General features: G+C 39.9%; 1 protein-coding gene across 2 annotated transcripts in view; it reads left to right on the top strand.

Moving 5' to 3' along the window:
• LOC136864507 (cyclin-L1) overlaps positions 1–15,069 on the top strand; it is a 531,120-nt gene that overhangs the window by 321,589 nt on the left and 194,462 nt on the right. For both annotated transcript variants that reach the window (XM_067141567.2, XM_067141568.2), the window contains 2 exons: positions 6,000–6,204; positions 13,446–13,618. In XM_067141567.2, the coding sequence (XP_066997668.1) occupies positions 6,000–6,204; positions 13,446–13,618 (378 nt within the window). The remainder of the gene's footprint in view (positions 1–5,999; positions 6,205–13,445; positions 13,619–15,069) is intronic.

Raw genomic sequence — 15,069 nt, 5'->3', positions numbered from 1 at the left:
GGACGTTGATAGCTCATTGAATTTTCTAGATGTAACTGTAACACGTAAGGATAACACTTTTGATTTCCAAATATGTAGAAAACCGATACAATCATCTACAACTATAAACAATTTTTCATTACACCCGAATTCACATAAACAAGCATCTTTTCACGGTCTAATTTACAAAACACTTAGAATCCCTCTGTCTCCGAATAATTTGAAGAAGGAATTGAATTATATTAGGCATCTGGCTAAACAGAATGCTTTCAAAATAGAAATGATCAATAAATTGATCAATGAAATTAAGATCAAGTTATCCACGAATCTGATGCCAGAAAGAACAAAAAAAACTGAGTATGCTACATTTGCTTTTAATAATCCAGCTATACAGCAGATTATTAATGTATTCAAGAAACATGATTTTAATATAGCTTTTAGAACTACTAATACTAACCAATCCATATTCTTTAATCATAAAAAAGTTAATCATGACAGAAATCGTTATTTGGGATCAGGAATATACAGACTCAAGTGTACACAGTGTAATTTTTCATATTGTAACGTGTTGGCGGGGTAAGTAAATAAATAAGTACAGAACCTGGTAGCGTCCTATTTCTAAGATTTATTAACTACAGATTACAGATTTACAAACACACAGACGATAGCCGAGCTTACAACTTACACACGTACACAGTTGCACACTTACACGGTTCGCCTTATTCTCTTGGTTTCTCTTGTTCCATGTACAATGACACACACACACGGTCATCGATTATTTACACTACACTCACTCAGCCACTCAGTCACACTCGTTAGCGCTCTCGCGGTCCACAGCCTACACGTCAGTCTCGCAGGTCGGATAGTATCTGCTGTTCACTCAATCCATCGAACCCCGTTCGCAGTCCGCCCACGTCGGCACCCAGTGTTCCCTTCACGCTGCTCCAGAACACTCCAGGTTCTCCTCCAGCAGCCGGCCCAAGAGACTCACACACGCGACGTCAAGAAAACAGGAACGAGTCCTCGGCTCCAACAGGCAGATACTCCATCAGGCTGCACTTTCCCAGGCCATCACTGACTGTGCGAACTCAATCTCACTCTCACTTACTCACTAACTCTCACTGACTGTCACTCCAAGTTACTCCTCTCCTTATATACCTGCTCTGGGCCTTCCAGAACAGTCTGGATGCTAGATGTATCCAGGAACCTCGCGAGATAGAAGACTCCAGATTAATAGTCGAGTAATTTCCGTCGTCCTCTGCTGTGGGACCGTGGACGGAGGTGAGAGGGCCGGCCTAGCACCAAGTGTTGCTCGAGCGTGAGGGGGTGGGGCCGATATGATGACGCCCCCGGCGCGTAGCGAGTTGGCATGGCGGACGCCATAACCATTACTTTGCTCCCTCCTTAAAGCTGCTCCACGATACGCTGCAATATGGTTTGTTCGGTTGGCCACCACGTTTCCAAGGGAAATCCACCGGGTCCGGCCGACACTGTCCTCGTTCCCGTTGATAACGCTCAGTAAGTCCTTGCGTGGCAGCCGGAACTTTGGTGGTTTTCCTTTCGTCCACACCCGTGTCTAATTTCAGGGCTTGGGCGCCTTCGTAGTCCTCTCATGTGATGCCCAGGACTGGTTTTCTCGCCCCAGATTCAGCCCTGCTGAATTTCCTTTTCTTCCGGGGTGCGGAATTTGATTTTCGTACCGGCACGCAGCTTCGTGCCGGAACAGGTGTCGTGGTCAGGTGGCATCCTTGTTCATTGGTCATCGGTTCATGTTCCATTGGTGCTCTGTCTTCTAGTAGGGGTCCCTCCAGCCATGCTGTTGCAGTCGCTGCCTCTGTCTCACGGGCCATCGTCAGAGTCTGTTCGTAGTTCTCTTTCCTGCCGATCGTCCTCCCTGGATGGATCTCAGCGCCGCGTAGTGTAACACAGGCGTCAGCCGCCTCGAACTTGGCATCACCTCGGGGTCTTCCACAATCACGTTGCCTAGTCGCTCAATCTCGGTGTCGATTATCCGCGGCGTTATATCTGTGCGCTGAGTCCTTACCTGCAGCTGGACTCGGTAGGTGGCTCTCAGTTGGTGGACACCGCAGTGTACGTCGAGCACTCCCACAACCTCCTCCTAGGTCGAACTTGGCCGGGGGCTGCGTTGTACACATAGTCCGGCGATCGGGTATTCGGCACTCTTCTTGGACATCGATTCGGTCTCGAACTGGGTCTGGCATGTTCTCTTGGAAGTAATCCCGCCGTCCCGTGGAGTTTCCAACTTCATGATGGTGGAGCCGCCATCGCTGCTAGCAGGATTCATTCTCGTCTTCACAGCCATCGTTTACGCACGCAGGGCACTCACTTTCACTGCTGGGCCTCGAACTCTGGGCTCCACAACAGCGGGCATCCCTTCGGACCCCTTCTCGTCCAGTTCGTTGTCGTCCCGCACTTCGTCATTGTCGACCTCAGTTTCGAGAGAGCGCACTTCGTTTTCTGACTTTAACTGCTCACTCTTCCGATCACTTAAGTCTGTTTCCAGCTGGTCCGGGATAGAACTGCGTTCAGATTTCAGTTCATTAACGAGTTTGCCATAGGTAGATAAGATTTTGTTTTCAAGCTCACTAAACTTGCTTAGAAAAATCTGAAGCTGTTCGGAATTCATTTCACTAGTAGAAATTTCTGTCAACTACAAAATACGCTACCAGGTACTCGATTTTGACACCAGTTTTTACGTAAGTGTTTATCCACTAGTTTATCACACTTGTCCATCCCACTTCTGATGCCAGTTGTAACGTGTTGGCAGGGTAAATAAGTAAATAAATGAGTACAGAACCTGGTAGCGTCCTATTTCAAGATTTATTAGCTAAGCACTACAGTTACAGATTTACACACACACAGACGATAGCCGAGCTTACAACTTGCACACGTACACGGTTACACACTTACACGGTTCGCGCTTTCTCTCTTTTAGTTTCTCTTGTTCCATCTACAATGACACACACGGAGTCATCGATTATTTACACTACACTCACTCAGCCACTCAGTCACACTCGTTAGCGCTGTCACGGTCCACAGCCTACACGTCAGTCTCACAGGTCAGATAGTATCTGCTGTTCACTCAATCCGTCGAACCCCGTTCGCAGTCCGCACACGTCGGCACCCAGTGTTCCCTTTGCGCTGCTCCAGAACACTCCAGGTTCTCCTCCAGCAGCCGGCCCAAGAGACTTACACACGCAACGTCAAGGAAACAGGAACGAGTCCTCGGCTCCAACAGGCAGATACTCCATCAGGCTGCACTTTCCCAGGCCATCACTGACTGTGCGAACTCAATCTCACTCTCACTTACTCACTAACTCTCACTGACTGTCACTCCAAGTTACTCCTCTCCTTATATACCTGCTCTGGGCCTTCCAGAACAGTCCGGATGCTAGATGTATCCAGGAACTTTGTGAGATAGAAGACTCCAGATTAATAGTCGAGTAATTTCCTTCGTCCTCTGCTATGGGACCGCGGACGGAGGTGAGAGGGCCGGCCTAGCACCAAGTGTTGCTCGTGATTGGCGCGCTCGAGCGTAACGGGGGTGAGTCTGATACGATGACGCCCCCCGGCGCGTAGCGAGTTGGCATGGCGGACGCCATAACCTTTACAATATGTTGGACAGACTGGCAGAAGTTTTACGACAAGATACACGGAACATGTTAACGCGGAAAAACATAGAAAATACTCAGCGATGAGCTTGCATATGAGGGAAACTGGTCACCGATTCAAATCCATAGAGAAAGGCCTAGCGATAATTAGAAACATAGAAAAAGGTAGAATGTTGAACGAATTAGAAAGTTTATACTGTATATCTATTTAGACCAGACCTATAATAAGGAACAGAATCTTAATGACATCACGGACAGAGAAAGCATGTTACATGAATTAACGCCGAAATTAATAGACAGTTAATTCAAATAAATTTAGGATACCTAATATATTTAATTCTACATACTCTAGTGCTCCACCCATACCTACGGATATTAGGCTACTTCCAGCAACACAGATAACTCCACCCCTTTGTCAGCCTCATCACAGTTGACTCCACCCATCCTCTCCTTCCTTCCATGCTCCCCTATTCCTTCCCCTCCGAGTTCGCTATTGCCTCTGCAGCACAGTTACAACACGAGACTCAGAGCCAACAGAAGGGCGGCTACCAACGCAACAGTAGATAACAAATAACAGATTCCAACAAACATGTAAGTCCTCATCTGTTCCTAACATCGTAAACAGAATTCTCGCCTTGCATTCAACTTCTTAATCTTTCCTTTCCTTCTCTTACAGACAACGTTTTCCAATATCTACTGACACTTCCTGACATGGTCTCAGTCAATTTTATTGCCTACCAGTGCTAAAGGCCCCTTCTGCAATAATTCAACTGATGCTTCAGTTTCACATTATGCTCATGATTTCATCAGCAGCCTTGAAGATGTTGTTTTTATGACATTCATTTTAGTGCTTGTTTTTCACGCCCTCATGTCGTTGGCATTATATCATTGTCACACTGTTTATCCACTAAAAAATTTTTTAATGAAGCGTTTTAATTAGAAATTTTGTAACAGAATAAGTTTTAGTCTCTGACAAAATATTTTCATGGTTTAATCATTGACAGTGTTTCCATCAATATGTTTGTATAATGTATCATTTCTCACATTTTTATATACTGAATTTTAGTAACTGGCTAAACTTTTAGCTTCGATATTAATTTAAGGTGTACGCTTGAAGATTGTTTTTAGGCTGAAGATGACCTGAGTTGAGGGTGTAACATGTCCCATTTAACTAATAGTATGTTAATGTAACCACTATAAGTGGAAATTAATGTATTGAATAGGTGGATTAAAGATCGCCTTTATTGTTTTTGAATTACCTCCATAGACCGATCAGTAGTGTGTGCCGTTTCATTATCTTGCATAAAGTAACCATTACTCCTTTTTTCTTCCATCAGCTCTTGAAAGTATCATCTAAGAATAAAGTCTGTATATCGATCAGCATTTATTGTTTCACGAAAAAGTATAGGCCCTATAATTCTGTGAGCACTTATTGCGCACCAAACTCCTATCTTTACATCATGAAGTGGACGGACCTGCAGCTGGTGGGGATTTTCTGCACACCAGTAGCGATTGTTTTGACTATTTACATAGCCACTCAAGTGTAGCCATGCTTCATCACTATAAAATGAATGTTCTGGGTTAGCATACCCATCATGAACTGACTGAAGCAACTAGTTAAAATACCGAACCCTAGCGAAACTTTCAGGTCTTAAATGCTGGGCAGGGGTGGGTTTGTACGGTTTTGCTTTTAACAGTTTTTTTGCTTTGTGGGCAGAAGATAATGACACATTAGCTTGTACGGTGAGACGCGACAGGGGTTTTGTTGGAGTTCTTTCCAAGAGAGCTCCTGTTTCGTTAAGCTTTTCCTCTGTTAAAAACGGTTTGTCTTCTGCGTAGCTTTTCCTCTGTTAAAAACGGTTTGTCTTCTGCGTGATTTCTTGTTAAGAATGGACTCAGTGGTGCAGAACTTCTTTACTAATTTACGTACTGTACTCCTATGAGGAGGGAGGATGCCAGGAAACTTACAAATGAACCGAAAGCGGGATTCTGTTCAGGAAGAATGCTTTGCATAGCACAACACATTGAATACACGCTGTTCTACTGTATACATCACTCGTTAAACACACAATTACTTTAGTATTCCTACAGAAACTTTGCTATTTTAAAGTGAACACATTGAACACAATACCAATACCACAGATGTTGAACTAAACTATTGCTGTGAATCAATGGTTATCACTACTGTACTGCATTAGATCATCTTAGCCAGTCATGAATCAATATATCTCTCTCTGCAAATGAGTCACCCAGCCGCGCTATCACCTTCCGTGCGTGTTCCCCTGACACATGGAACAAGCTAAGAAAAAGACCCTGTATTATATGGAACTCCTTTTGCAGTGCAAAGGTCAGATAACTTTTTATAACACAATGTTCTTTTCTTTTCAGGAATTATATGAATGATTCTTTAAGGACGGATGTTTTTGTACAATATCAGCCAGAAACGGTAGCCTGTGCTTGCATTTACCTAACAGCCCGGAGGTTGAACATAGCACTACCTCGCACACCACCATGGTTTAGTATTTTTCGTGTTGAAGAACGAGACATCCAAGACATTTGTTACCGAATACTGAGACTTTACATCAGAGCAAAGGTATAAAAATTCTTTTAGTATTCTTTTTAAAAGTTACTATATTTGGAAATTATGTACAGTAAAGTTAAGCATTACTTTATATATATAATATTTCCTTCCTTATCATGCATGAATTTGCTTAAATTGTTCAACCACTACAGAAATTTTGTACACACATCATTGAATGCCTGTAGGTTATTTATTTTACCTTGGATAGTAATCGGGTGAAATGGGGTTCAGTTAATTGTAGTCCCAACATATTTGCTTATACTTGTTTGAAGTATAGAAATCCAGTCAAATTTACCAAGTGTTAACCAGTAACTGATAATGCATGCTGTATCTGGACAGAAATAACCTAAAGTCTTATAGCTTGATTTTAAAAATTGTGAACACTTATATAAACTTTATTTCCACACTGTGTTCTTTTTACATTGCTAAACTCGGGTAATTTTTTGTAACTCACTGATTTTGATGTCCTTTTTTTTTTATGGAATTGATATTAAATGTTAGATTACTAACAGCATAAAATGTGTGTATGCGTTAATGACCTGGACCAGTTTTTGTTTCAGTGTTTCATCTAAATTCCTATTGCCCTCCAGTACAGTCATCATCAATCACTCATAATCAAACTTTGTTCTTCAGATAGTATTGTATTTTGAAGCCATGTGCCATATACAGTCCATTTTGAATAGTTAATCATTTGCCTGGAAATTTCACTGGACAACAAAAAAACATCTTCTTTGGGAATATGTACAATAAATTAACCATAAACTGCTTTTGGATAGGTTTCCTTGATGATTTTCAGAGATTGCAAAATATGTGTTCTGAATGTTTCCAACATAAATGGTCATATCTCTCTCTCTCTCTGTCCTGCTCCATTAACCCTTTCACTGTGGCATAGCGAGTAAGGTGGCATAACCCTCTGGACGCGAGGAACAAGTGGCTCACCGAGCCCGCTGTATGGGATACTTGTCTCGCTCTGCCTTTCCGTCCGCGTACGGCGCGTGGTGTGAGGAGTAAACAGGAAGAGGTGAAATGTATTTTATTTTCTTTGTAACGTAGAACTCCATATTCAACCACCTTCTGAGAAAAGTATGTATTAGTCTCCTTGCTCAGAAGAGTCATGATACTCGTCTTAAAAAGCAGTTGAAAGAAACTAACATGCTAGCATTGTCCATTAAACTTTTCAGTTCAGAATTAGCTGCGTCGAAATTGTTTCTTTGGATTCAGGTTCCTCTTTTTCCAATTTAGTATTTTGGTCGGTTCAGGCACCTGGTCTTCATCCTCACTATCTTCATCTTCAGTCGAAGCGGTAGCTGAAGTAGAAAACTTGCCCAAAGTAGGTTATGTGATTTAAGTCCTTCCGTCACCAGCATCAGATGATAAATCGCTATCATCGTCGTCTTCTTCAAAGTTGCTACCAAATATGAGGGCAAGATCTTCCTCCGCAGTATATTTTTCCTGCGTCATCAGGCCTTTCACAGTTAAGCGATTGAGGGCTAAATCGAGAAGGACAAACACGTCAGCACAGGAGAGCAAGTAGGGGCGAAGTGAGTAGCATACCGGACAAATTGATTTCATCTTCGAACTGGTTACTCCTGTCATCTGGTGATCATAGTCGTAACTATAGAATCCCAAGTCAGCCACGAGAGACTCCCAAGGCCGAACTTCCACAACAGTCTATCGTAGTAAAACGGAAAAGAGCCAAAAGGCACACGACTTCTACAGCAGTCGGCAGGCTGTGAGGCACAGCTCCCTCCTGACTGCTAGAGCAGTCGACCGGAGTGAAAGGGTTAACATCCTGAACATCAGCAAGAGGATTAACTAATGGGCTGAATGCTAAGGAAATGCCACATAAAATCAAAGCAGAAAGCACTTGTGTTTTGGGATGGTCAAAGCTTGGTGACAGCGCACTAGGCTGCTTGATCCTAAAGAAACTTGACTGAGTGACATAGAACAACCAGAAAATGTAGACTTTCTAGAATACTAACATGATTAAACAACACTACTGGAAAAATATACCTGAGTTAATTAATTCCCACCCTCTCATACGTATGCAGAATATTCAAATATCTTCTTGTATCATCTTTGGATGCCTCATTATATCAGATTATTTGTGGTAAGGTCTTGATAACAATACTGGGAAGATGCCAGATGGTGCTAAGTGGATAACACTTTGGAATTCCTGAGGATCCTTGGAGGAGTTTGGGCTCTTTCTACTTCATCCATAAATGCTCAATGAAATTATGTTTCTTTGGATTCAGGTTCCTCTTTTTCCAATTTAGTATTTTGGTCAGTTCAGGCACCTGGTCTTCATCCTCACTATCTTCATCTTCAGTCGAAGCGGTAGCGGGAACATGAAGGCCACCGTAACAATTTCAACTTATTATACTGCTAGAATCACTAGAAGGCACACCTTGTAGCATAGCGCATTATCCTGTTGCCAGGCTTAGTAGCTAAGTCAGTACAGTGCTGACCTTCTGAGCTCAAGTTGGCGGGTTTGACCCTGACTCTGTCCGGTGGTTTTTTGAAGGTGTCCAAATATATGTCTCATGTCACTGGATTTACTGGCACGTTAAATAATGCCTGTGGGACAAAATTCTGGCACCTCAGATTTTTCAAAAACCATTATCATTATGTTGAAAGGCCTCCTTATCAACTCTGTGAATGTATCCACACTTTGAAGCCAGTAATTGGGTCTTTCTTCTCTCCAAGGTGTTTAGCTGCAGCTTCAATTTTCAACTTTAATTGTAAACAACACTCTACAGATTACTGCCATACTCTATGGTTATAACGAATTAATGGGTTAAGAAACTTGAGTCATTAATAATTTCATGCCTTTTTTTATTGAAATAGAGCAAAGAAATTACTAGATATTTAATTTCCTTGATCTTAAAGCTATCCAATAAGTTACATAAACAGAAGTGGAAAGCAAGCTAGAAGGATATGTCTTTTAATTTCAAAAGTCCCAAGTGTGGTGGCTGATTCGAATCATGGTATCTTGACGAGACATCAGTGACAATGGCACTTGGCTATCACTTCTCCTTATTGCATTCGTTATTTGTTATTCATTGTTATTGAAGAGGAAGTGGTGGTTACTTATCGTAGTTATATTCAATGGAAGGTGTCTTTAGTCCTGCAGTGATATTTGCTAATTAACACTTAAAATTTTTCAATTTGCATTATTCTTGCATTCTCTTACTGCTTTGTTCACTATTTATTTTCTGTTTTTGTCAGCTGTCACTGTACCTCTGGCTCCCAATATTTTAAAAAATGATTTTCTTTATCACATATTTTTCTTGCAGAAATGGCGAGATATTATATAAATTAATACATTAATTATACACTGACTAGCAAAAAACTGCAACACTTTACTTCATGATTTACTTCATTAAAATCATTGACTAACTCGTGTGTGGTAGTGTTGTTGTTGTTGTTATCTTTATGATTGTCATTTAATTCATTACTAATGGTATATCCAGAGCAATTTTAATTTGGAGAAATGAGGGTTTACAGCAAAATTATTCACAGGAGAAAAAAAAAAAAAAAAAAAAAAAAAAAAACCTTGTTGAATTCATCGTTGTTTGTATCAAAATTTAACATTGTTTTCATTTCCTCTCACTGAAATGTTATAGTGCATTAGACATAGTGTTAGAGGTGGAACTAATTTCAACAAAAATGATTCTTGTTGTAAATGGTAGGTAGCATGCTCCTTATCAACATACTGAAAATATATACCTGTACTGTCGTGCAAACTGCTTTTTATTTGGCTGCCATCTTGAAAAACCATCTAAAAGTAAGAAAACAAATATGATATTTGTTTCTAAAAGTAAAATGTTTACGAAGATGAATTAGAGGGGAGAATGATGAAAATAGTATACCTACATAACTCTGAGCAATCAGTAAATTTGAAATTCACTTTCAAGCAGTTGAGCACATGCTACCTTTTATTTAGAGTTCAGGTCATAGTAATTATGCTAAATGCGCAATAATATACGTTCAACAAATGTGGGAACTAAAAATAACGAATCCATAACGTTACAAAATGCTGAATAAAGGCTATTTTACTGTATGAAGAAAGGATGGGAAGGGGTCTGTAGTGTTTGGGCCAATATATATGTTGAGCAAACGCTCATGAAGTGCACTAAAAGTTGTTTTGGTATAACTCATGGAAGGGGAATGATTTTTGAGCCAGTCTAAATCAGTGAGGTAACATGTGCAGTTAGTTTGCTGACCAGTGCTTCACGTATTGGTAGTGAACATCGTACTGATTTAACTGATATTTCAGAGATATGAAATATAGATCACAATCCATTTCCTGCTTTTTCAAGTGATTTATGGAATATTTTTAACAGAATTATGGATAGTGAAAACAAAGTTTCTGCTGTGATGGAGTCACACTCTGTTAATGCTTGAACAAAAAGTGAAGTTTTGTAAGCCTCCTCTCCAGTAGATCGTTGAATGGCTTGAATGTCACGAACATCATCTGATTGTGTGACAGACTGCATTAAAAAGTTTTTAGAAGAATAATATAACAGTAGTATTAACATATCAGTATCTTTATCTACTGTACTACAGTGACGTGATTTTTGCTGTGCTGTGCTTAAAGCTTATTTGATAATTAGTGTGTCTGCATCACCTTCTGCATGAATGACAGACCTCTTCCTTGAAAATAATGCCCCAGTATATTGGTAAAGCATTGTTTGTTTTTTTTGAGCTAGAAAGAAATTTGTTTTTCTTGATTACACAGGCAAATTATCATCAAGGTCTACTACAGTGGATGACTGCTTCATGCACAATCTGTGCTGCATATCTTATCTTTTATATTTGGTTTTTGCATATGCATCAAAAACTGTTGCTTTTCCATACCATCTGTTGACCACTTCCTGATACCCCTGCGTGGTACGTAAAATTGTTGATGGAGGACAGTTTAACAACTTAGCAACATAATGAAAGCTGTGTGCATCCTTTACCAACGCTACTGCCCTAGCGGCATCCTCTGAGCTCACTGGCTCTTCACTCTCATAAGTGCCATTTGAATACTGAATAGAAGGTCAGAGAATTGCCTCCCTTGCACATGGAGGAAACAATTAGTGTATTGGAACATAGATTTGCATTCTTGTGGTAGGCAGTAATTTTCAGCTGCATAAAACTATACCTTTGGGGTGATCTATTGTTGGCTATTATTGCCTGTTGTTGAGCTGGTTCCATTTGACAAATTTTTAAACATTTCCTATAAGATTCAGTACATAGTCAAAAGTTTCATTGGAGAGCATGAGTAATGTTAAAATATATATTACATCTCAGTTTCTCAAATATCTTGAGCTGTAGCACAATTTTTTGTTTGTCAGTATTTTATTAACCTTTTCACTGCCGAGTTTTGATGACCAGCCGAGCCTTGTGGGCCGGTTTTTTTTTTTTTTTTTTAAGGAAGAAGCACTTTGACAGATACGTATTTACTGATACTATTAATTAAATGCATATCATCCCCTTAGCCCTGCAGCCTAATATGGTGTCAGGGATGAAGTGAGATTATATTTTACACCATATTTTTTACGACCAGATGCCCTCCCTGACGCAAACCTCAGTTGGGAAGATAATGAATATGTAATGTGATGGTGAATGAAACTGGGTAAGGAAGTGGAAGGAATCGGCTGTGGTTTATGAATGGGAACTGTCCTGACATTTGCTTGGGTGCAGTAAAATGAAAATGTTAAAGGTCCACCTTTTCAATACCATGAATGTTTATTGATGCGAGTATATATCACATAACGTTTAAAGAATATTGGTACTAATTTCGACGCTCATTGCGCATCATCAGCCAACGAATCAATTGGGCAAAATACAACTTATCAAATAGCAATATATAACACATGATAGCACCTACAAGACAAATGTTAAACTATGACTAGTTAAAATATAAACCACATTACAGCAAATACAAGGATTCATGTTAAAAGTTAAATTGTAACAAGTTAAAACAATGAAAGCAAATCAGAGAAGGTAACACAATTGTTAGGGTATGATACACGAGAAAATAGTCCAGCTTGAGGTTTGTAGAGCATAAGGTGTATCTATATACAGCACTTGAATGCACCTACTAAGGCAAGTTTTAAATGTAACGTTAAAATGATGAGGGTATGGTGCGTATGACCATCTAGAACACATGACAGCGATGAGGTCTGACCGTTAAATATAAAAAATTTTGAGAAGGTATCCCAGTTTTTGAGTCTTGATAAACAAGAGAATAGTCCAGCTTGAGGTGCATAGATCATAAGGTAACATATGTTATCAGTGGGAAGAATAAACCTTGTTCTCTTAAGTAGCGGTAATTAACAGGCTTATTTCAGGTGGTTTCGAAGCCAACAATGTGGTCGTGTGAAGATCATAATTTAAATCAATGGAAACATGGAGACCTTGAGCAGCATGATGGCACAGATGTTGAAAGGAGAGGTTTCTAACTTTCAATTTGCAAAAAAAAAAAAAAAGAGAGAGAGAGAGAGAGAGAGAGAACATCCTCCGGACAGCTGATGTGAAGTTTGAATCCACTCACCTGCCAAGTGCAGAGCTTGGCTCCATAGACGTAGCATGTTAATAAGCGCGGCTACTCCACTCGGTGATGCTATTACTGAAACATAATATTGTTGATCCAAGAACTGGTATTATCAAAATAATTTATCTGAGGAAGAGGTGACAATTCCGGATGAGACTCATCATTACTACTTTGTCTCGCACTTTCTTGTAGTTCAGTATCACCACTTAGATATTCTCCATCTTCATTATCAAAATATAGCCCTCCAGTATCACTATTTATTAGGAAACATTCAATTTCTTCGTCAACAAGAGATGAATGTAAATTTCAAGGTGCCATGATGGCTACACGTTAGTGGGAAAGATATTCCACTCCAACGAAGCTGAAATAACACCAGATTGCTTTCAAAACACACGAAATGGAGTGGTATATCTGCAGTACAGAACTTCTTTAAGCATTTCCACGGAATCTCAAAGCATGACACTATATCGTGTTCGTTTGTGAGATCGGTGAAGTACACACTGCACCAAAACGTATATATACGGGTTTGACGTGGCATGGCGTTCAATAACATATACGGATTTGGCAGTGAATGAGTTAATAGTATCCTACTATTGGATTAAGCCTGCTGTTCTGTGTACTGTCTCATAAGATTTTACTGTACAAATAAAAGCTCATTCTTGAATTATTGGGCATGGTGCAACTTATATTTCTTTTCTTTTTTCATTAGCCCAATGCAGATGTACTGGAGAAGCGGGTTGAGGACCTTCGTAGACAATACCAAGAGGCAAGGCAGAAGGCTCGAGGAACTCAGAACATGAATGCAGGGAGCATTAGTCCTAGCTCACCATCGAACCAGTCACGTCTTCGTAACTCACCTCAGAGATGGGGAGGTTTTATTAGGTAAGTTCCCCTTGCTACATTTGCAGTGGTTTCTATTGTTTTGTTATTTCATTCATCCATTACTGCTTTTATTTTGTTCTTGCTTATTTGTTTTGTTTTATGTTTTCTTCTATATTTTTTTTTTATGAATGCTTTAGTGATGTTGTTCAGAGGGAGCAGCATTGTTGTTACTATTTGATCATCTATTTCACTTACAGCTTGGATGATAGGATTAAAAATGTGCTGTGGATTGCTTTTGTTTCATAAAGCATGCCTTTGTACATTCTGAGGATCGGCTCACACCACCTTGAGAGCTTTGATATTTAGAGTAGCTGATTAGACTCAAATACCACACTGAGTGAGCAGTTGGTAAGCTTGAGAAAATTAGGTTGTAGGGTTCTCACTGAACTGATTAAACAGTTACAATAATTGTGCATTGATTGGCTGGCATTAACTCTCGGTTCTCCATGTTAAAGTTTGTGTTTAAGAAAATAGTATGTGTGAAGTTCGTACCTTATTTCCTTCGCCTTGGGAAAAACTGTGAAACACATCTGTGGTAATTGATTCTAGAGTGGCCTCTCTTGCAGCAGTTTGTATACATTACTTTAAACTTTCAAATGGCCTATTGACCTTTTCACTTGAGATACAAAGCTGATAATACCACGTGAAGAATCATATGAACAGCGTAAGCTTGCAGAAATCCAAATGCAAGCATAATGCTGCTCTGTCTTTGTGTCACACTGAGGATAAGAAGATGACGTTTATGCTTCACTTGTGCTGATTAGATGACATACTTTCCAGTTGGTTCATGAGGTGTATACTGTCAAAGGTAGTATAATTTCCTTAGTTAACATGACACTAGGTAAGTGGGATTAGACATTCACCTGTTGCTTTGAAGCATAGTTAGCCGTGAGGAATGTCACGTTGCCCAATTTTTTTCAGTCCCTGAATTATGATACAGTGAATAGATTTTGCACCATATGTCACTGGATTTGATATTTCTGTTCCAGCACTGATAGGCAGAAGGATAGGAGATAGAATTTTCAACACTTTTCTCACAGCTCTCAACATGAAACTAAATGAGAAGCTTGCAGGTGTAGTGACAGAAGTTGTCACTGAAGCTTCATGGTCTTGAGTAGGAGCTTGCTCCTTCCGTGATTTCTCAGTTCGCTGCACTGACTGGTAAGTTCTTTCATAAGGATTGATTTTCATCTTATTTTCTTCTTGGAATGAGAATTTATTTTGCCAGTGTCCTTTTGTCCTTTTTTTTTTTATATCCTTCTTACACATATTTGACATCCATTGTTGGACTGTGTACTGCAGTTGACATTGACAAACTGTTGTTAATGATTTTATTAAGTAGTAATTTTAGAAGAAATGCTTTAAAGTGTTGGGAAGCTCATTAGTGTAATTAAAAGTGATATAGATGATGAACAGATACTGCATGAATGAATGGTTTTACTGTTGTCAGT

Source organism: Anabrus simplex, chromosome 2 (genome assembly GCF_040414725.1).
Source record: "Anabrus simplex isolate iqAnaSimp1 chromosome 2, ASM4041472v1, whole genome shotgun sequence".
Classification (NCBI taxonomy): Eukaryota; Metazoa; Arthropoda; class Insecta; order Orthoptera; family Tettigoniidae; genus Anabrus; species Anabrus simplex.
Note: the sequence above shows the minus strand (reverse complement) of the source record. Positions and strands in the feature narration are given on the sequence as shown.